This window comes from Loxodonta africana, chromosome 2 (assembly GCF_030014295.1).
Source record: "Loxodonta africana isolate mLoxAfr1 chromosome 2, mLoxAfr1.hap2, whole genome shotgun sequence".
NCBI lineage: Eukaryota > Metazoa > Chordata > Mammalia > Proboscidea > Elephantidae > Loxodonta > Loxodonta africana.
The window spans coordinates 83,793,463-83,817,008 of record NC_087343.1 but is presented as its reverse complement, the minus strand read 5'-3'; the positions used below and the strand labels follow the sequence as shown (position 1 = coordinate 83,817,008).

Genomic DNA, 23,546 nt, shown 5'->3' with positions numbered 1-23,546 from the left:
GCGTCATCATAACATCATAGAGGTAGGAAAATCACATCAGATAACGAAATGGTGGACAATCTACAATACTGGGAATCATGGCCTAGCCAAGTTGACGTATATTTTGGGGGGACACAGTTCAATATATGACAGTAGCATACAGAATAGCTTCACTTTGAAGGAAAATCTGGAAAAAAAAAATGAGTAAGCCTATCAGTTAAATGTAAATATTATGTTTTAAACCAGACCTTCATGGTCATTAAAGTTTCTGGAAGACTTAGATCTTTTTTTTCTTCATTTATTTTTTATTTCAATCTTTATGTCTAACATGTGTTCTCAGCTTATGACCTCAATTATGTATTAAATATGATATCTATCTCGTGTATCTGCTTAGATTCTAATGCAATAAAATCATAGAGGTGTTAGTGCTCAATTAAATATTTTATTATCAGTGTGGTCATTTCGTCTGGCTGTCTAGCAACCTTTGGACATCCTTCCTATATTTCAAGGGAATTTCCCATATTAGGGGTTCTGAACTCCAGAGCAGAAACCTCAAAACTCACTTTTCCAGCTTTCCTAACAGCTAGGATGTAGTAGGCCTGTGACTTAGGCCCCACTAATCAGGCGCAGGAAACCCTGGTGGCGTAGTGGTTAAGAGCTACGGCTGCTAATCAAAAGGTCAGCAGTTTGAATCCACCAGGTGCTCCTTGGAAACCCTATGGGGCAGTTCTACTCTGTCATATAGGGTCGCTATGAGTCGGAAAGGACTTGATGGTACTTAACAACAAAAACAATCAGGCACAGAAGCCTGGTGGTGCAGTGATTAAAGTCCTTGGCTGCTAACTGAAAGGTCAGTGGTTTGAACTCACCAGTTGCTCTGGGGAAGAAAGATGTGGCAGTCTGGCAGTCTGCTTCCATAAAGATTTCAGCCTCGGAAACCCTATGGGGGCAGTTCTGCTCTGTCCTATAGGGTCTCTGTGAGTCCTGATAGACTTGGTGGCAATGGATTTTGTATCAGACACAGAAGGAGCCCTGGTGATTCAAACAGTTTGTGCTTGACTACTAACTGAAAGGTCTGTGGTTCGAATCCACCCAGTGGCATCACAGAAGAGAGCTCTGGTGATCTACTTTTGTTAAGATTAAAAACAAAAACAAAAACAAAAACAAACCTGCTGCTGCCAAATTGATTCCAACTGATAGCGACCCTACTACAGCTATGGGTCTGTTAAGATTACAGCCACTGAGAGCCCTATGGAGCACAGTTCTACTCTGAGACAGGTGAGGTCACGATGAGTCAGAATTGACTCAACAGCAATGGATTTCAGTGATGAGACACACAAACTTCAGACTCTGAGTTAGAAGCCAGCGGAGTGATTGATGTAGCAGGCATCAAGTAGAATCCTGTTTCTGGCAGGGGTTGTGGCAGAGGCAGCAACGATGGAGGGAGGTCCTCGTATTTATTGTCAGCAGGGTGAGCTGTCATGTCAGTGTCTAGAAGCAGCAGCAGCGGGGTCTCCCATAAACTGGTTTGGGTGTTATTCTTTCAGATCAGCCTAAGTCTGGCTCTCCTGGAGGTTCTGTGAGCTCCCAAGTTAACCTTCATAAATCCTTTTCCTGCTAAAAACCAGATAGAACGGGTGTCGTTGCTGACCAACAAGAACTTTGACTGATAGTTTATTTTTCAAACAATCTCTCATGCATCCAGGATCTAAGTATTCATTTTCCAAGACAAAAAGTAATCTTTGAGTTGTCTGCTTTTAACTAAAAAATTTTAGTCCATAAAATAGTATGACTGATGTTTTACTAACAATTATTTATTCATTCAGCAGATCTTGTGCTCAGAGCTGAAAAGAATGTGGTGATTAGAAAGACACAAGCCCTGCCTCTGAAAGCTCACATCTGTTCTAAAGCTCAGCTTCTATTCTTAGATGATTTAATAATTACAACAGTGATTAACATTAATAAGCACTTACCATGCGCCAGGCACACTTATTAACTCACTGGATCCTCCCTACACCTCTAAGTGTTGGTATTTCTATTATTCCTACAGATGAGGAAACCAAGGACCTTCCTCAAGCTTGTTCAAGGCCACATAGCTAGTAAGTAGTGGAGCTGAGATTCAAACTAAGCCAATCTGGCCCCAGATCCTCCCATCCTCAATGCGCACTCTTACCACAGTGTATTTATGTCACCAGGAGAGTTTTGATTTAGCTAACACCATTTCTATTCTTCATATTTGAAACTGCTCCCTTCTCATTAGAAATTTGAGATTTAAACAGTCACAGCTGAATCAGGACAGAGTAAATACCTCTCCCTCTTTTTTTAAAGATAAAACTGGGTCCAAAAGTGGACCATGACCTTTCCCTTGGTTTTCTTTGGCACAGATGAGAGGGACTAGATCTTCCGAAAGGATTATTTAAATGTTAGGCCTCCCTGCTCCTGCTCTTAGACCTTTGTGGTTTATTCTTAACGCAACAGCCAAAGTAGTCCTGTCCCTTCCCTCTTGAAAACCTTCCAGTGTCCTCTCATATCACTCTATTTAAAAGCCGAAATCCTCCTAAGACTATAAATCCTCACATAATCTGATGCCCATTATTTCTTGGATGCCCCCTCTTTCACTCTTCCTCCAGTCGCCCTGGCTTCTTAGCTGTTCCTTAAATATGCCAAGCTTTGCAGTTTCTGAACTGCTCTTTCCCAAGATATTGAGGACTAAGGTGCACCTGACCCAAGCCATGGTATTCTCAATTGCCTCAAAAAAAAAAATTTTTTTTTTTCCATGTGCATGTAAAAGCTGCACAATGAATAAGGAAGACTGAAAAAGAATTGATGTCTTTGAATTATGGTGTTGGTGAAGAATATTGAATATACCATGGACTGCTAGAAGATGAACAAAGCTGTCTTGGAAGAAGTACAGCTGAAATGCTCCTTAGAAATGAGGTTGGTGAGACTTTGTCTCATGTACTTTGGACATGTTATCAAAAGGGACCAGTCTCTGGAGAAGGACATCATGCTTGGTAAAGTAGAGGGTCAGTGAAAAAGAGGAAGACCCCTAACGAGATAGACTGAAGCAGTGGCTGAAACAGTGGGCTCTAACATAGTGTCTTAGTTAGTGTTGCTGTAACAAAAATACCACAAATGGATGGCTTTAACAAACAGAAATTTATTCTCTCACAGTTTAGGAGGCTAGAAGTCCAAATTCAGGGTACCAGCTTCAGGGGAAGGCTTTTTCTCACTGTAGGCTCTAGGGGAAGGTCCTTGTCATCAATTTTGCTGTGGGTCTAGGAGATTCTTAGCACAGAGACCCCAGTTCCAAAGGACATTTTCTACCGTTGACTCTCCTTTCTTGGTGGTAATGAGGTGCCTCTCCTCTCTACTTGCTTCCCTCTTTTATATCTCAAAAGAGATTGATTCAAGATACAACCTAATCCTTTAGATTGTGTCCTGCCTCATTAACATCATAGAGATTAGGATTTACAACACATAGGACAATTATACCAGATCACAAAAATGGAGGACAACCACACAATATTGGGAATCATGGCCTAGCCAAGTTGACAGACGGTTTTGGGGGATGCAATTCAATCCATAATACGTAGCAACAATTGTGAGGATGGCATGAGACTGGGCAGTGTTTCATTGTGTTGTATGTTGTATGTAGGGTTGGAATGAGTCGGAACAGACTCGAAGGCACTGAACAACAACAACACCGACCTTATACTGTTGTGATCCATAGAATTTTCATTGGCTAATTTTTGGAAGTAGATCTTCCTTCTTGGCTTTAGTTTGAAAGCTCTACTAAAATCTGTCCACCCTGGTGACCCTGCTAGTACTTGAAATACTGACGGCATAGCTTCCAGCATCATAGCAACACACAAGCACGTAGTGTGACAAACTAAGGGCCAATGAAAATGAGGGAAACCCTCAATAAGATGGATTGACACAATAGCCACACAATGGATTCATACATACCAGTGGTAATGAAGATGGTGCAACACCAGGCAATGCTTTGTTCTATTACAAAGTCAGCATGAGTCAGAGCTGACTTGATGGCAACTACCAATACTGGCATTGTCCTTATCTTCTCCAGGTCTTTACTTGAAAGTACCTTTTTATTAAGGGCTTCCTGGCCTTCCTATCTAAAACAGCAACCCCATCTCACTGATATAGGATCTAGGCGGACCAAGAGTTTCCGTTTGTCCAGCACATGAAATTTTTAGAGCTAAAAACATGTAGTCCTGGCCAAACCAGGACTGTTGGTTACCTTATATAGTCCCAGCACCTACAACAGTGACTGGCACATACTGTTGTTGTTGTTGGGTGCCGTTGAATTGATTTTGACTCATAGCAACCCCATGTAACAGACTAGAACTGCCCCATGGGGTTTTCTAGGCTATGATCTTTACCGGAGCAGGTCACCAGGTCTTTTTCCAGCACAGCCACTGAGTTGGTTCAAACTGCCAACCTGTTGGTTAGCAGCTGAGCACTTAATGGTTGGCCCACTAGGGCTCCTATGGCTCATAATAGCCTTAATCAATATTTGTTGAATAAATGAAAGAATGAGCAAGTAGGTTAGAGAAAAGAAGTGCTTTTAGAGTGAGTGTAAGGAGAACATTTGTTGCCCTTAAAATAAGAAAATGTAGGTCTATCTGTCCATTATAGCAACTTGTAAGGCTTCAGCATGCACAAGGGCCCAAATTCCATGAATGAAGAACCAATATTTCCTAATCAGAAAAATATGATCTATCAATTTTGTTCTTACTGCAAGTAGTTTGGAATAGTGTGTCCCATGCCAGTTATTTAGATGAACAGTTAAAATTATCTTGTTGGCTTTATTTATTTTTTTAGACTTTACAATAGTTTCCATATATTAAATGACAATGACACATTTTTAAATATGTAACTTTTCCCATTGTTAATGATCCAGAGTCCCAACTCTTTCCTTTATTCTAGTGTTTCTTCCATCTGCTCCAGCCTAGGTCTCTCTGGAGTTACTCCCTGGGCTATATTCTGCTTGCACGATCTAGTGTTCCACTTCTTGGTTCCACCTGTCTCCTTCCACCAGTCTACCCCACCGCAGCCTCTTTGAAACAGCACAATCTGATGCTGTTTCTGTAAGACATCACACACTTGCTCTTCAAAATATTTTTGGCAAGAGAATTTGGCAAGGCAGCATAAGACAGGAGCTTGTTCATCTTTGCATCCTTTGGTCCTAGCATGGTTTTTACATTCGTCCATTTACCTACTCACTCACTCGCTCACTCACTCGTTTGCTCAATCACTCATTTATTCATTCAGCATATCTTTATTGAGCTCTACAATATGCCAGGTACTGGGAACGAAGCAATTAATAAGATACTTTCTCTGTTCCTTCAAGTAGGAGATGGGCAAATAAACAGGAACAACGAAGGGAGTGTAAAAACTACATTGTATGTTTATGATAAACGTCGGGTACTATGGAAGTCGGAATCGACTCGATGGCACTGGGTTCGACGGCACTGGGTTTGGTTTTTGTTTTTATGGAAGTAAAGAGACCCTGGGTGGTACAAATGGTTAATGCTCTTTGCTGCTAACCAAAAGTTTGGTGGTTTGAGTCCACCCAGAGGCACCTCAGAAGAAAGGCCTGGTGATCTACTTCTGCAAAAACTAGTCATTGAAAACCCTACGGAGCACAGTTCTACTCTAATATTCATGGGGTCGCCATGAGTCAGAATTGACTCGACAGCAACTGTTGGGGTGCAGCGACTTAGTGCTTGCCTATAATATAATATAGGCAAGCACTAAATAAATATAATATAGGCAAGCACTAAATAAATGCTATTTGAGCAACAAAGAGATGATTGAGTGAATGAATGAATAAATTGCATATAGTTGGTGTGAGAACACAGAACCCTCAAGGTACGTAGTCATCCACAAATGAATAGATGCTTCTTCAATTTCATGATTTTGAAGGGGCCAGTCCTTCTGGGACTTATATCATGAAAAATACAGTTTATGTTTCGCCTTCTCTCTTCTTTCCTCCCCCCCACCTCCAACCAAATGAGGTTATAAAGTGTGACTGACAAAGTGCCAACCATGCCATAGTCTGCATGCCCTGTCTACTTTTCTCCAGACTCTTTAAAAAACCCCAATCCCAGGCAAAATTGCACCCTTCTGAAACTCTTTTCTGCATTTTCATTGTTGATTAAACAGTACGTGCTTGTCTTCAAGGCAGCTAACTGTACAGCCAACATGGGTTGCTTAACTCTGCTTACGATTTTCCATAATGGTTATTAAATCATGGCTGTGATCATTGGAAAGCAGGAACTGTTTTTCCAGTTGACCTTCACCCCTAATTTCCACGCACCTCTTCGATCCCTTACTGGTGGTTTCCATGCCAGCTATTTGCTGGTCTACACTGCTGATTCTGTGTACAGCAGGGTTTATCAGAAGGCCATCTGCTATCCTTGACAACTCTCTAGTACAGTAAACATCTGCTGTGGAACTGGAAAGAACTAGTTCAAACCACTTTTTCTTAGTTTCATGTATCAGTCCTGCTTTTTACAGACAATTGTCTTCTTAATTTCTCCCATACCCTTTCAGAACCTGTGGAAATCTTCCCTTTAACAAAAGCTCAAAAACTCTTTTTTGTATGCTAAAATATTTTAAAGTAGCAAATAGTAGTTTGACATTTTTTTTAAAAAGTATACATCTCTGAAAATTAAGAACATTTTCTTACATAGCCAAAATTAGTACTGATTTCTTAATACTTAAAACCCAGTTAATGTTCATATTCTCCCAGTTGTTTGAAAAATGCAAACTGTGATCCAGTACAGAACCATACATTGCCTCGGCTTTTCATATATGAATGAGCAGTCTCATGACACCGACCTGAGGAAGAGTCCAGGTCAACAGCTGTCCTGTAGAATAAACAAGTTGACCGATCGCTTCCCCATGGTGTTGTTTAATTGGAAGTGAAATCTCCAGGCTTGATTATATTCTACTCCAGCACTTTTGGTGACATAGTATATCTCATGCTGTGCCACAACATGGTTTCCTTTCACAACTACTTTTCCCCATTTTAATCAGAAATCTTCACATCATTCTTTAGAACTAATTTATTTCAGTGAAAAAGTAATACCTACTCACATTAACAAATTAAGACACCTTATAAAGTGGTGTTAGAGGAAAGAAAGTCTTCGTTTCATACCACACTTTCAGTCTCCCATCCTCCCAAAGGAGGAAAATATTCCTTCTGGAAATTCTCTATGCACACACAATGGAAGCGTACTTTCACTTAACAACATACCTAGGTGGTCCTTCTACATTCTAATCAAATGTGTTGTTTGTAATGGCTCCATGGTTTATGATTCTGTAGATGTTTTATAATTCACTTAACTAATATTTCATTTTTGGATTTTTAGGTATTTTCCAGGCATGCACCTTTGCACATGCATGAAAATATAATCTAACATGTAGACCACGTTCCTAGAAGTGCCATTGCATGCTTTAAAAAAACTCAAGAAACAAAAACAAAGAAAACCATTGCCATTGAGGTGATTCTAAATTATGACGGCCCTATGGGTGTCAGAGTAGAACTGTGCTCCACAGGGTTTTCAATGGCTGATTTTTTTGGAAGTAGATTGCCACAGGTCTTTCTTCAGAAGTGCCTCCAACTTTTGGGTTAGCAGTCGAGCACATTAACTGTTTGACCCATCCAGGGACTCCATTGCTAGCTTAGGGGTATATGATAGATAGTGCAAAATTTTGTTCCAAATAGTATGTACAGTTTATGTATCTACTAAGAGTATATTATGAGAATGTGTTTCCATACACCACCCTTGTCAACACAAGGTATACTGTATTTTTACTCAAATAATGTGTGCCTTCTGCATTTGCTTGCCAGTTGTGCCCTACCCCCATGAGGCACCCTCACAAGCGCAGCCATGCCAATCCTCTTCCACATGTTGCTGTAAAAAACTAGCATAGTGTGCTTACAAAAATACCTTGCAGGAGGAGGGTGCCACAGGCAAACAAATGCAGAAGGTGTGCATTATTTGAGAAAAAATACAGTAATGGATTTTTTGGTCTTTGCCAATGGTAGGTGAAAAGGTCTCATTGTTTTGATGTGCATTTCCTTAATTTTGAATGTAGCACATATCTTTTCCTATATTTAAAAGTCTTTTTTTTTTTTTTTCTTTCTGTGAACTGTTTTTGTTTTTTGGATAGTTTTCAACTGGATTGTTTGTCTTTTACTCATTGATTGGTAAGAAATACTTATAAATTAAGGAGTTTCCTTTAGTTTATCAAATGTGTGAAAATATTTGTGGCAGGATATTAGCATGCAGACTGTTTTGATCTGTAGATTTATTATTCTTCCTCTTTTTTTTCCTGCACTGAAGGATGTAGAACAAGTATTTTCTCCATCTCCAATAGTGGTGCCCTCAAGGAAAGAGTGTCTTGTTTTTCCACTGCTTTTGGTCTAATGTCTTGGTTATAAGGCGTGTAAGAGGAAAAGCGTGTTTTTCAGAAAATGTTAAAAAATTGTAACATTGGGAGAAGTAAAGAAGGAGGCAGTAAAATGTGTGTGGAGGCTGCAGGAGCTGAGAGTTGATCCCAGGAAGTCGTCGAAAAAGGAAGAGAATTTGCTGTCTGAGAAGAGTCAAACTGACCTGGTAGGTACCACCGCAAGGGGCAATGTTTGAATGCTCAGAAGCTGCCTGAGCTCTGTGTCAGTGCCTGTAGCCTCTACAGACCGGCACCTTGTATCACCTACACTAGATGCCCTGTGCTTCCTGGGGCATTGGGTGCACAGAATCACATCCTAGACCTGAAATAGCGACCGTCACTCAGGGATGATGATGGTGCCAGGGCTGACTCTATGGCTTTCCTTCATCTCCAGCTGATTACTCTGTGAGGATAGCCCCCTTTCATAACACCTGTAAGTCCAAGAAAACGGGGTGAAGTGGAGTCCAATCACAGAGGTGAGCCCCTCTCACAATATCTGTATGGGGGTGGGGAGTGTTGAACTAAAACAGCTCAAGACCCCCTTACTGGAATAGTGGTTACTGACACCCCTGTTACACATTTTTCTAGATTGACTTTGCTAGAATATGTTGTTTTCTGTACATACATTAAAATATTTTATATGGTAAAACTTATCACTCTTTTCTTTTATGGATTCATGTTTAAAAGTGTGATTAACCTGAAACTTGCTCTGTTATAAGAGATTCGGCTTTTTCTTTCCAGAGAGTTGGACAATTGTCTATCGTTATCGTACAATCCAGCTTCTCCTCACTGACCTGAAATGCCCTTATTATCATAGATTTATTCTCACATGTATTTAGAATCTATTCTGTTCACTGATCTCTCCCTGTGGTTTTAGTTACTCTAGCTATGTTACACAGAGTGATTATCCGGCAAGGCCTTCCTCATGACACCTCTTTTCTAATGTTCTCACACCTCTTACAGTTTGTTTTTTCCATATGAACTTAAGAATTTGCCTATTTCCTTTGAATCATGATGGCGTTTTTCAATGAGATATTAAATTAACCAGTTCACAGCCACCTGACATCTTAAAATACTGAGTTTAAGACCACATTTATTCAAGCCTTGTTCAAGACTTACAGTAGTATCCCAAATTTTCCTTCAGTAGCTCTTGCATATTTCTTGTTTATTCCTAGATACATAGTCATTTTGCTGATAATTTAAGATGGGTCTCTTTTTCCATTACATTTTCAAAATTGTTGTTAAATGTATATGGAAAAGCACTCACTTTACTGAATTCTCCTATTGTCTGTAATAACTTTCCAGATGATCTTCTTGAGATTTCTAGTTATGTAACCATTTCATCCATGGAAAATGGTAATTTTGTCTTTGCCTTTCCAGTTTTTAAAAATTGTATCTAAGTGTCTCTATTACCTAGAGCTGCTATAATACAAATACCACAAGCAGGTGGCTTTAAAGAACAGAAATTTATTTTCTCACCATTCTGGAGGCTAAAAGTGCAAATCAGGGTCTTGGCCCTGTCAGTTCCTTCCTTGTTGGTAGCCCCAGGTTACTTTTGTTCCTTGGCATTCCTTGACATGTAGACAATCCTTACATGGCTTCTGTCTTTCCCGTGTGTGTCTCTGTGTCCATTTATAACTCACAAGTGATTAGATCTAGTACCCACTCTACTTGGGAATTCAATACATACTTTGAGGGGGCACATCTGGTATTGCAAGAACAAGGTAAATAATGTGATATACTGAGCATCCCTTCTTGACTTTATTTTGGGAGTACAATTATCAAATTATTAAATTGGTGGAGCCCTGGTGGCGCAGTGTTAAGAGCTCAGCTGCTAACCAAAATGTCAACAGTTCGAATTTACCAGGAAACTCTATAGGGCAGCTCTACTTTGTCCTATAGGATTGCTATGAGTTGGAATTGACTTGATGGCAATGAGTTTGGTTTGTTTTTGTTTTTAATTATTAAATTGGAGTCAGAGCTACTTAGTTTGAAATACATCTCTCCAAAGTTGTTCTTATTATTTAAAATCTGTTGCAATCATTGCATAAAATTTGGAGTCCCTCAGTGTAGAATATCTATCTTTGAAAGATTTACTTAGCATTTATTGGTCTATCAGCTTATCTCTCAGAAGATTTATTAACCTCAGTCTCATCAACATGCTATTCCAGGAAATTATACCTATTATACCCAAAATAAAACATATGTGTTTAACAAGTCTTGGATGGCTTTTACTCTATCAATAGTGCTCAGATTATAAGTAACTGAAGCAAAACAATACATACGATATTATTAAATATTTTCTTGAGCACAGTTTTCAGGTGTTGTGCACTATTTTTATCAAGTGGGGATAACTTACATTATTGCTGAAGCCCATCTTTATGGCCTGTTTCATCTTCTAATGGTTGCTCTAAGTCTGCATAGCTTCTTCAAATGCATTTTTTCTATTCACATCTTTCAACCCATGTCACTCCTATGATTAACAAATTCTGAAAAGAATTTATTTCAATTATTCTTTGCATATATCACAATTGTCAATCTGAAAAGCTGATGAATAATTTTAGTCTTTCTAGAAGGCTAAATGAGTTGCCCTTTGTTCATATGGATCTCAACTGATTTTAATTTTTTATTGGCCTAGATTTAAAAAAAACACTTCCTTACCACCTACCACATGTAATTCATTCTTATTTGTTGCACCACTTCTAAACTGTATGAACGTTGACAAAGGTGTTAATTTGTGTTGGTGTAGACCCAAGGGAAGAGATTCGGAGTAGAGGGCAGCTCCCCTTCCCGATGGTTACTCTGCAACCTCAGCTCTTGCTCTTCTCACAATGCTACGTACTGCCCTTTCTGAATTTACTAAAACAAACAAAAAAAACCAACAGTTGCTGTTGAGTCACCTTGGACTCATGGTGACCCCATGTGTGTCAGAGTAGAACTATGCTCCATAGGGTTTTCAATGTCTAAAGCGAAGCAAGCATTTTTTGAGCAATCAGACCACTCCCATCTTTGGTACTGGAGTGTGCCCAGAAAAGGGTCACCATGAACAGGATTGGAAGCCAAATCACATGATTATACTGTAAAACATAATATGTAATGAGTGTTTACTATATGTCAGGCACTGTCCCTAAGTACTTTGTTATCTCATTTAATTCTCATTGCACCCCACTGAAGATGGTACTATTGTTATCCTCATTTTTCAGATGAGAAAATTAAGACAGAAAAGAAGCTGTCCAGTGTTACATGGCTGGTGTATGGCACAGTCTATGCCTTTTGGTTGCAGGAAATGAGGAAGCTATGGAAGCTTAGAGTCTAATATTGAACAGCAGGTGGACGTTGTCCACAAGTGGATTTCTGGCTAATATATGGGATAACTCTCCAAGGATGAGATTTATCTGAAAAAGGAATAAAAAATCTTGTGAAGTAGCGAGTTACTTATTACTGAAAAGTTCAGATAGAAGTTGGATGGCCGTTGTTGGGGATGCTGACAAAGATACTCAGGTATTTAATCAGCAGTTTGGGCTAGTTATCCTTAAAGGCCCCAATAACCTTGAGATACAGTAAATGAGTCACTACCTGATTTCCAGCAGGATAGTTGGAGTTGTGTATTATGGGTAAAGTGACAACATTTAATGAATTCTAGGTTGTCAACATTACAAGAAACAAGTATGCCAGGGTTGATTCTTATTACATAAAATTGATAAAATATCTTAAACATGGCAGCAGAGAAATTCAGATGTTGTTGTCGTTAGGTGCCATCCAGTCAATTTTGACTCATAGTGACCCCAGGTGATAGAGAAGAACTGCCTCATAGGGTTTTCTAGGCTGTAAACTTTACATGAGCAGATTACCAGGTCTTTCTCCCATAGAGCTGCTGGTTGGTTTCAACCCACCAACCTTCTGGTTAGCAGCTGAATGCTGAACTGTTGTGCCACCAAGTTAGGTGCATGATAGAGGCAGTGCAGTGGAGTGGTTGAGAACATGGATTCCAGAGCCAGATCACATGGGTTCAAGTCTCAATTTTACCGTTTATGAATTGTATGACCCGAAGAAAGTTAGTTAATCTTACTGCGCCTCAGTTTTCTCATCTGTAAAATACTGTGTTAAAAACACTATCTCATTTTTAAGCCCTCTGAAGATTGTATCAGTTGATATACATAAGGTGCTTAGAACAAAGCCTAAGACATATGTAATAGGTGATAGATGTTGCTTACTGTTATTCCAAAGAAGGTCTATGAAAGTTTAGATACTCAAACATTATAAAAGGTAAACTATTCCAATTTTATTGTCACAAATTGGTATACTATTAAGAACAAGATTAGAAACAGACTCATAGCAAATCACATAAACATACGTCAAGAAAATATTAGACCAAGATAGATTTGAACTCTGACTTTGAAAAAGGGTTTCTTTCTCAAATTGTTTTTCTATTTTTACTTATTATAAACAATCAATATTAAGTATTTCCTTGAGTTATCTATTATTATTTCCAGTACAATGCTAAATATTTTAAGGAGAAATATAAGAAGCATATCACATGGTCCTTATCCTTAAATATCTTATAATCTAGCTAGTTGTGATTATAAAGACACATTTAAAAAATCCTAGGACCTAATACTATTAAGTAAAAATCACCTTTCAAAGTAATCAATTTGGAAGTTTATACACATAGTTCAATAATCCTGCCATTGCTCAAAACGTTTTTTTGCATCTTTTATCTGGGGATTGTTTTTAGATCCATTATACAAGTCATTTGAAAAAAGCAGACTCATTGCTTTAGAGTTCTGGTCTATTTTCCTCAAGCACATGCCTTAATCAACCTGTATTACTTACTAGGTTTGGTTCTCAGTGACTTCTGGTTATTTTAAAATGTCAAATTTACCCTAAAAGATGGGCTATTCTTGATTATCTCCAAAAAGAAGAATCACAGCATTACTGGACGGTAAGTACCTGGAGGGTGAGGGGCCTAGCTCACTTATCTCTGCATCTCCTCTGGCATCCACCATGGTACTGAACCATAGCAGTTCAACACGTATTTGTTGAATTGAGCTGGTGGGAATGCAGCACATTAGTTGTTCAGCCGCTGGAAATATCAGGTGTGTTGAGGACAAAGGTGAGGAAGAGTTCCAGATAGGATCTGAATGAGATTTCCTTCTGCTCTATGATTTCAGCATTTTCATTCACCACTCCTTAGGCATCTGGCTTTGACAGCGAAGGACAGAATGGTCTGCCTGAAGCCGGCAGCAGATTTTCCCAATGTTCCCTTCTAGCCCTGGGTTGAAAAAAAAAAATGTGTGTGTGTATGTGTATATATATATATATATATACACACACACACACATATTATGTATATGTATATGTATATGTATATGTATATGTATATGTATATGTATATGTATATGTATATGTATATGTATATGTATATGTATATGTATATGTATATGTATATGTATATGTATATGTATATGTATATGTATATGTATATGTATATGTATATGTATATGTATATGTATATGTATATGTATATGTATATGTATATGTATATATACACATACATATATTATTAGTTAACAGATTAATACCTATTTTTAAGTCCAACATGTCTTAAATACATATTTGCCAAATACACTTAAGTCTGATGGATGACCAAGAAAAGTGGAACTTCAGTTTCAACATAAAGCTAAAAAAACTGTGCCTATATACATGAATGCCAGGGGCCTTTCTCACATTTATATTCTTCCTAACAATCATTAGGTTTTATGCCACCTTACAGAAAAAGACAATGTACTTGAATTTTGCATTTGTGTTTGTATGTGTGAATTACGTTCATTCTGAAATTTCTGGCAGGGTCTTCTAACTCCATTTAGTATTTTAACATAATGACAAGTTCATGAAGACAAAGTTTTTTAATATATGAAACAAAAAAATTAACTCACAACCAAAAAACCCCACTGCCATTCAGTGGATTCTGACTCATACAGACAAAATATAAATTACTTTCTTTAGTATTCTTTATTTTGAAACAAAGAAAGAAGAGTACAAAGGTTCCTAGTTGCAGACCCTAGTGTTAAATATATTTTTATAGTTTTTTACCCTTTACTTACAAAACAAGAAATAAAACAATATTTTTAGATGATAAAAATGTCAGAAACCTGGAGTTTATACAAGTTCCTGTGTAATCATAAATTTCTGCAAACATCAGTAGGTTTGAAAGTTCAGAGTTTGAGGAGTGCCTGGCTTAAGTCTACAGAATAATGTCTTATCTTTAAGAAATAATGGTTAATGTATTTTAAGGATCCCTAGAAGTTGATAGTTAAAATAAGCTATTTCTCACTTATTTAAGCTATTTTAATCATCACCAAAGTATGTTTTCCTTACCTTTTAATTATGTTTATATTTAGTACTTTTTTTCTCTTACAAGCATGGTATCTATCAAAGCTATCCATATCTCCCAGAAGATAGGTTTGGCTAAATGATTTCTTGCCTACTTTTACAATTGAAATAAATTTACAATAAGAAAGCTGTTTCAGCTCAAAAATGAAGATTTCTGAATTCCACAAAAGACAAGGAAATGGAAAATATGGGAGAAAAATTAAGAGACAGAGAGGAATGATCTAGAAAGTCTAACATCTTATCTATGTCTCAGAAAAAGAGAATAGAGAAGATGAAGAAAAATCCTTAATCAAAGAAATAACAGAAACATTTTCCAAAGATAAAGATTAAAGGATTAAAGTTTTAAGATTGAAAGTCTTATCAAGCACTAACTTATATCAGTTAAATACACACACACACACACACACACTTAGACATGTCCTCATGAAATTTCAGAATGGCAAGGGTACATGAAAGATCTCAAGAATTTTCAGAGAGAATGAAAAACTCCCTCAAAGAAACTTGAATCAGGTTAGCTTCAGAGTACTTAACAACACTAAAGTTTAAAAGAAAATGAAACAGGCACGTCAAAATTCTGAGGAAATCTACTTTTGAACCTAGAATTCTATATCCAGCCAGAATATCAATCAGGTGTGATGGTAAAATAAAGCAAATTTCAAACATACAAGAACTCAGAAAGTTTAGGTCACACGTATCCTTTCTGAAAAATTTACTTGAGTTTTTTTATGTGCTCCAGCAAACTAAAAATCTGTGGCACTTTGATCTCTGCTCTGGGAAAAAAAAATTTTTTTTCTGGGAAGTGTAATTGACACATTCTTGCAGAGGCCATGTTTCCCTTGGGCTGCTCCCAGTCAATGACAGAGGATGATAGGGATAGTAATGTAGGCCCATGCCTTCATATGCAAGACTCCTCTGGCATCTGACTTTGGCTCAAAGACCTTCTCATCTCCTATCAGCTTGGTCAAAACATTCTTAGAACTGTGCAGGCTCCTTCTGTCTAACCCTCTTTCCTTTCTTCTCTCCTTTACAAGGCTCAGATCTACATCTCAGTATGATGGCTTTCTGTACGTTCTTTGGTTCCCTTCCCCCATTTTCCCTCACAGATGTTTTCCCCAGTAAATCTCTTGTATGTCTAATCCTGTCTTGGCATATACTCCACAAATGATTTGAATTAACACAAAAGCCAAGAAAGAGCAGAATATGGAATCTGAGAAGCAGTGGACTGAACCCAAAAGTGCAATGTAAAATCATCAGGATGCTAACTGTACAGTATGGCCAGAAAGCAATGATCCAAAACAAAGCAGTAGTTCAGGGGCCCCAAGAAAAATATCTTCAATAATAAAGTAGATTGACTATAAGAAATAGTATAATTTGAAAACTGGAAAGAGAAGGTAAAGGCCTCTTATTCTCTTGTTACCAATGAAAAAAGAATTAGACATTCCCAGAAAACTAAATGTTGTATAAAGAGAGTCACAGTCCAAGCATGAAGCAAATTAAAATATGGTATGCACCTGGGCAACTGATGTAATATAATTCATTTGACCTTGACGCTTGAAACATTTTCCTCCAAATGGCTCAAGTTTTGTAAAATAGGATTATTTGTCTTTCCCCATAGCTTCCTTCATACCACTTGGTTCTGCAGTGAATAATGTTTAGAAAATCAATAATGTGACAGGATGTTAGATTGGAAGTTTTATTGGAGGCACCAAGATATTATAGATAACAGGTATCAAAGTGAGCTGCAAGATAGGCCACACTGCAGAAATTTCAAAGTAGGTGCTCTAGAATCAGTCAGATGACTCACCAGACTCTACAGTGGAAAATCTGGAACACAAAAGAACAATGGGCTGGCTACTTTGCTTGTGAGCAGACAGGATGCTGTTATATTGGGATCAGATCTAGATAAAGGAAGGGTGAAAGGCATTGTAGACAGTTTTGAGCCTGATGGAGACAGAGAGCCAGCTTGGAGGTATTTTTAAAAGAATCACTGGGAAGGACAATGCAACCCCCAAAGTAGGATATATCTGAGGGGGAAGCTGCAATCAGGAAAAAACACAGTGCCTGTGGTGTGAGAGGTACAGAACAAAGTTCCCAGTGGAATCTTCTGAGGAACCATGAAAGTGCTCAGGAAGATCTCCAGGGCCAGAGAATGCAGTCTTCCTGTTAGGGTGGAGCCGAGTAATACTCATTTTATTCTCCTTTTCTATCTCCTCCTTAATTTGATTCCAAAGAGGTCAAAAACCATGGTTAGTAAGATGGGAGGGAAGGTTGAAAGCATAAGGCCAGGAAAGAGAGAAGAACCCTACAGGTCTCCTCTGGCCTTCTGCCTGCTGAAGGCTTCTGCTGGAAAACATGAATAATATTCAGTTCGAAACATGTTCTGAGTTTTGATTTTACATGGAACTGAACACTTTTAAAAAATGAACTGAGACTATGTTTGCAAAGTAATGTGATCATGGAACTTTCTGTTATCTAAGAGTACCTAGAAAAGTCCTGAGATGTCAGTATTTTCAAACAGAGGTAGAAGAAGGGATAGAACATGTTTAAAAAGATAAAGGGAGACAAAAACAAGGTTGAGTTCCGACTACATTTCAGGAGTCCTGTGTGTTTAATATTACAGATATAATAATATTGTAAATGTTATTTACTGACTCTGTGTTTTTAGAATCAATCTACAGACCAAGTATGGAAGATGTATAGTTACAGAAAAGAACATATTAGTTATGAACTTTGGCAATATAAAAATAATGGTATAACTTAAAGAAGCCAAGCGGTGGACAGGAGGGGGAAGTAGAAGCAGAAGGGAGTCAATTTTAATTTTACAGAGAGTGGAGTCAAGAGATACTGTCTAATATTGATGGCTTAAGAAAAAGGTGGCTAAATATGTAATTTAAACTTATAAAGACGATCAACTGAAGAAATAAAAGTATAATAAATCAAAATTGGGAGAAGGAGAATGGGGAACAGGGGAAGGTTATGTGAATTAAATTCCTTAGCTTTTATATGGGATCATCAATAATTAATGCTTAAAATTGATAAAATGACAAACAGAGATACAAGACCTCAACACTCAAATGGCAAATAGGATACAACAGGATAGCTCTGGGAATGGGACTGGTGTCAGGAGGCAACTTTTACTTTTCATTTTATACACTGCTATACTGTTTGTTTATTACCATGTACATGCATAACTTTTATAACCATAAATAAAATGAGATTAAAGGAAAACAGTAAGAATGTTAATTTAAAAATTCCTACCTTGCTCTAATCCAGGGTTTGGTGTGCATGTCCAAACCACATCCCCAGTTGCCATGTTTTTCAGAAGCTGGTGGCAAAAATCCCCTTTCTGGGGCCAGCTCCTCTGCAATTGCCCTGATGTGGTAGGGCTCAAACCCACAGCAACCGCCAATGTACCTGACACCCAGGTCATAGGCCTCCCTGGCATACTTTTGAATATCCCATCTGGTTGCAACTCTGGGCTCCAATCCTGTAATATAATAGTTATGGCACTTCTGTTACCATCCTCGTTTTCAAAGGACAAATGTTCTGATGGGTCTTTTTTTTTTTCCTCAATTAAAAAACTATAAACTTTAGATTATGTTCTCCTTAGATAACTCCTTTTCCGTTAACATTAAGTGTTTTTGTTTTATGTAGACTCATCCTGTCAGACAGCACAATTTACATTATTGTGTGCTGTTGAGCAGTTCTGACTCATGGCAACCCTATATGACAGAGTAGAACTGCCCTATAGGGTTTCTCGGGCTGTTATCTTTACCAGAGCAGATCACAGGGTCTTTTCTCCTGAAGAGCTGCTGGTTGGTTCAAAGTACTAACCTTTCAGTTAGCAGCCGAGTGGTTAACCATTGCACCTCCAGGGCTCCTTGTACAACTTATGGTTGTTTCAATTTTGTTACAATAGGAAACCACAAGAATTCTCCATAAGCTTACCAAAGGGGTATTCTGGGAGATCCACAAACCCTCCTTTGCCACAGTCAGGTGTGTGGAATCCCAGGGACTGCACCATCAGGTGTGCTTTCAACCCTGCAGCCTGAAGACCCTCCTTCATGAGCTTCATCGTCTTCAAGCTGATTCTGGGTCCAAATCGGCAGTTCACACCAACGATTGAAGCCCCTAAGCAAAGAAATAAAGAACTTTTACAATTTTATTTACCTACTTGTTTGTTCAGTCCTTTTTTTTTTTGAAGTTAAAGGTAATTTACTTGTTGCGGTGGAGTTGACTCTGCCTCATGGTGACTGCATCCATGAGTGTAAGAGTAGAACTATGCTCCATAGGGTTTTCAGTGGCTGATTTTTCGGAAATAGATTGCCAGGGCTTTCTTCCAAGGTGCCTCTGGGTGGGATGGAACCACTAATCTTTTGGTTATCGGCTGAATGTTAACTGTTTGCACCACCCAGGGATTCCAGAAGGTACCTTAGGGATTAGCTATTCCCCTCTCCTCCCTCAAGTTTTACAGATAACATCACTGATTCAAGTTAACACTTCTATTTTCGAATTGCTCTCAAAATACTAAGCAAACTTGGTGAGTTTCCTGCACAACAACCGAGCCGCTTATTACATATTATGAATCCAAATTACCTGCCATTACCAGTTTAACCGCACATTCTCCGGGTGTTACATCATGCATGTCTCCCTCTGGGCCTATGCACATGGTAGCTGCCACGGGTTTACCGGCTTCCTTTAAGACTTCCACAGCCCACACAGCTTCTTCAGCATGCTCAAAATACTAAAAGAAGTTTCAGTTTTTCTACTGGTCCAAATACAAAGCAGATTTTGAATGATAGAACTCCAATGTTATAAAACAGTTATAAAAATTACCAAATTCATAATATGAGGTAAAACTTGTTAAGGAATGGGCCTCTATCAAACTGACTAAAGGATATACTTTTGAGTAAATATTTTACTTACTTTAACAATAATACAGATTTTCATTCAGGGATCACCTGTACAGTGAGATGATGAGTTGGGGCGGGGTGGCGGGGGAGGACTCACAAAGATCTTTAAAGTAATTTAGTATTGAAAATCATAGTTATTTTATTTTTTTTATTGTGGTAAAAATACATATAACAAAGCATTTGCCATTTCAACATTTTTTTACACGTGCAATTCAGTGATATTAATTAACATTCATCATGTGGTCCAATCATTACCACTATTTGTTTTTAAATTTTTCCATCACCCTTAACAAAAACTCAGCGCTCCCTAAGCAATGACTCCCCTTTTCTCCCTCCATCTTGTCCCTGGTAACCACTAATAAACGTTGACCTCTATACATTTGTCAAATTCTAGATATTTCATATAAGCAGGATCATACAATATTTGTCCTTTCATGATTGACTCAGCATTATGTCTTCAAGTTCCATCCATATTGTAGCATGTATCAAGACTTCATTTCTCTCACTGGCTGAGTAGTATTCCATTTTACCTATGTACCACATTTATTTATCCGTTCATTTGTTGATGGACTTTTAGGTTGTGAATACTGCTGCAATGAACATTGGTGTACAAATACCCGTTTGTGTTTCTGTCCCTGCTTTCTATTCTTTGGGGCATATACCTAGGAGTGGAATTGTTGGGTCATATGGTAATTCTGGAGCCCTGGTGGTGCAGTGGTTAAGAGCTCGGCCGCTATCCAAAAGATCAGCAGTTGGAATCCACCAGCTGCTCCTTGGAAACCCTATAGGGCAGCTCTACTCTGTCCAGTGTTTAACGTTTTGAGGAATTAACCAACTGTTCACCCCAGTGGCTAAAATCATCACTTCAAGGGGACAAAACTTTTACTCACAAATCTTGGACTTATCTTTAACGGAACTGGGGTAATCTCTGAAATATAATTAGTAGTTTATCATGCTTTATACTTTTGAAGTGCTTTTATATTCATTTCTAGTTACATATTCTTAAGTGTTCCACAAAGTAGGAAGGGAAATATGATGATTTCCACAGATGAGGACACTGAGGCAAACAGTGGGAAGGGATAGCTACTCAGTTACTTTGCCAACGGCGGATCGAACACCTTGTCTGATAAACCCATGGCATTTGTAGAGGTGCTTTCCAGGAACCCCCTTTCCAGGAACCACCTAAGTGCCACAGTTGAAAAGCTGACTTTAACGTAAATGGAGAAAAACTGGCAGAAGTCTCCCTGTTTTCTCTCTTTGACTTAGAAACTGATTCTGCAGCAGTAGTGTTTGAGGAATGACAGAGTCAAAGAGGGGGTCTCAGACCACAAAACAAAATGCAACACTTGTGTTCCCTTCCATTTGGAGAAGAGATAGGGCAGAGTTAGCACAGAGTGTGTTCTACTCTTTGCAAATGGTTGTCCCCAGATGGGTTAGCCAGGTTGGAGCAGTGGTGAGCCTTGGGAAGGTTGATGAGGTAATGGATAGTGATAGATTTTTCAATAGGTTCAATAGAGGCGTTAGGCAAATAGCAGTTTGGACAGAGGCTATTGCCCTTGCTTAGGGTAAAGACTTGGGTGTGAGGGCTTATCCCAAGGCAGCAGCAGTTATTACAGGAAATAGGTATTGAGGGCTTTTTTTTGGAGGTAGAGGAAGGATAATGTTCTGGGCATTCATGTCCAATCAGTGACCAAGTCCTAATGATTCTTTCTTCAAAACAGCACTAACACGTTTTCATATTTTCATATGAATAGAAGCAGAGCAGTAAGAGTGAGCAAGGCATGGATGGAGGAGGTTAAGGAAAGGACTGGGTACTTGAGTAACATGGTGAGGCCTGGACGAGCCTGAGCAGACACCTATCTCTTACACTTTGCTCCTTCACAGCTTCCGGCCCACATATTCGCTCCTTCCAGACCTGCCCTTTCTTCAGGAGATGATGCTCACTAGACCACTGTCCCCTCCTCTCACTCTGCACTGTAAGGATCCTTGGAGAGATCAGCTGCTTCCATCCCCCAGACCTTAGAAAACCAATGACTGTGGCCAAGCCTCTCCTTAATCTCTCCTTCGGTTTCATAGAGAACCTAGCATAGATGTGAGAGGATGGTGACCTTGACTGCAGTACATTTAAATAAACGTTTGACCATCCACATGGAGGAAATGAGGGCATAAGGCAGTTCAATGCCCTAATGAAAGGTGAAGACTGTGCAGATGGTACTTGCCAAAGGGATTTAATCCTTTCCCTCTATACTAGGCTTACCTCTGCAATTACAAAGTCCACATTTTTCCTGGCAAAAACCTCTAGCTGCAGTCGAAAAATTTTTTTAATTCTAGCTTCATCCTTATGGTGTTGGTACACTGATGTCTGGCAGATTCCCCCTGCTACCAAAGCATCGCCTTTTCCAGCCACTTCCCTGGCAAGGTCACAGGCAGCGGCATTTATATCTTCCCACTGAGAACAGAAGAGTACAGAAGGTGAGCCTGGCATTGTAAAGGTAAAATATAACAGATAACAGGGAGTTTTGAGCAAGTACTATGAGTACAAGTCTCTGGTTTAAACTACAATAGGAGAGGACCAGCAGGGTCGGGTACCATCTCCTCTGCTACCAGTGACATTATCTTTCCACTACTGTACTTACCACATTGGATTTTAACAACTGTTTATTTGTTTGTCTACCACACTTGACTATGACCATCTTTAGAACAGGGTCTATGCCTTTGTATCATTTTTGAATCTAGCAGATAGCATAGTAAATGGATTATAAACATTGAGCATAGTGAATGGACTGTAACAGATAATAAATGTTGGTTGCTTGAATTAATAAATGAGCATTCACATTGACAAGCATTAACCCTTTACATGTGCAGAATATTTTACAATATTTTCACACCCTTCATTGTATCTGCTCTTCTCAACAACTCCTTGAGTTTACACATTACTCTTATCTCCATTTTGCAGAGAGAAAAGTGATGCTCGATGCAGTTAAGTGTCCTGCACAAAATCACAGTGTCAATAGGTGGCAAAACTGGATATGGTACACAATTGTTCTTATTCCTAGACCAGTGCTGTGTTCCCCAGGGCCACCGTGTCTCCAGGTGGACAAGACAGAAAAGAGGAATGTGAAATGAGAAGGTAAAAAAGGAATCTCAAAGTGTGCTTTCTTTCCAAAAAAAAAAACAGAAGGTTGGCCATGCCATTCTAATAATGGATGCTTCTCCAGTCCTACTCCTCCTCCTCCTCCCTTACCTAAAGGGACAGAAAGAAGCTCATCCATTTAGTATATATATTTATCTAATAATTAATAAATATACATTTTATGTGGATTTTGTCAACAAAGTGTGCTAACTCATCATGTTGATTCCATAGCTTCCCATCAAGAGGTTATTTTTATTACAGATGAGTCCCTCTCCTGCATACTTACCTTACTTTCCATATTGTCCTCACTGGCAGAAAAGGTAAAGGTCTGCATGACATTTGATCCCGCTCTCAAGAATTCCATGTGAAGCTGGCGAACTACAAAAAAGTTGTTTTTGAAAGTGAAATAAAAGAAATTAAAAATCATGGATGCTATCATTTTCAGCAGCAGCACCTCATCCACACATATCTTTTTCAATCACACACAGTTTCAAATCTAATACTTAGAAAATGTTGCAGACTAAGGGCAGTACAATTTAAAGGTTTCGCAGGACATGGCAGAGTGCCAAGTCAGGACTGTTTAGAGTAGCCTCATACTGTCCTGCTGACGGGCTCCAATGGCCTGGTGCAGTCCGATGTGGGGA

General features: G+C 38.7%; 1 protein-coding gene across 1 annotated transcript; it reads right to left on the bottom strand.

Annotated features, from left to right (window-relative positions):
- Window positions 1-13,653: 13,653 nt before the first annotated feature.
- BHMT2 (betaine--homocysteine S-methyltransferase 2) lies at window positions 13,654-23,280 on the bottom strand. Its single transcript, XM_010588236.3, has 6 exons — window positions 23,189-23,280; window positions 22,027-22,218; window positions 19,453-19,600; window positions 18,805-18,987; window positions 18,115-18,343; window positions 13,654-13,735 (listed from the first exon to the last, which is right to left on the bottom strand). The coding sequence occupies exons 1-6, from the start codon at window positions 23,264-23,266 to the stop codon at window positions 13,654-13,656; spliced, it is 912 nt and encodes a 303-aa protein (XP_010586538.2). The 5' UTR covers window positions 23,267-23,280.
- Window positions 23,281-23,546: the final 266 nt, after the last annotated feature.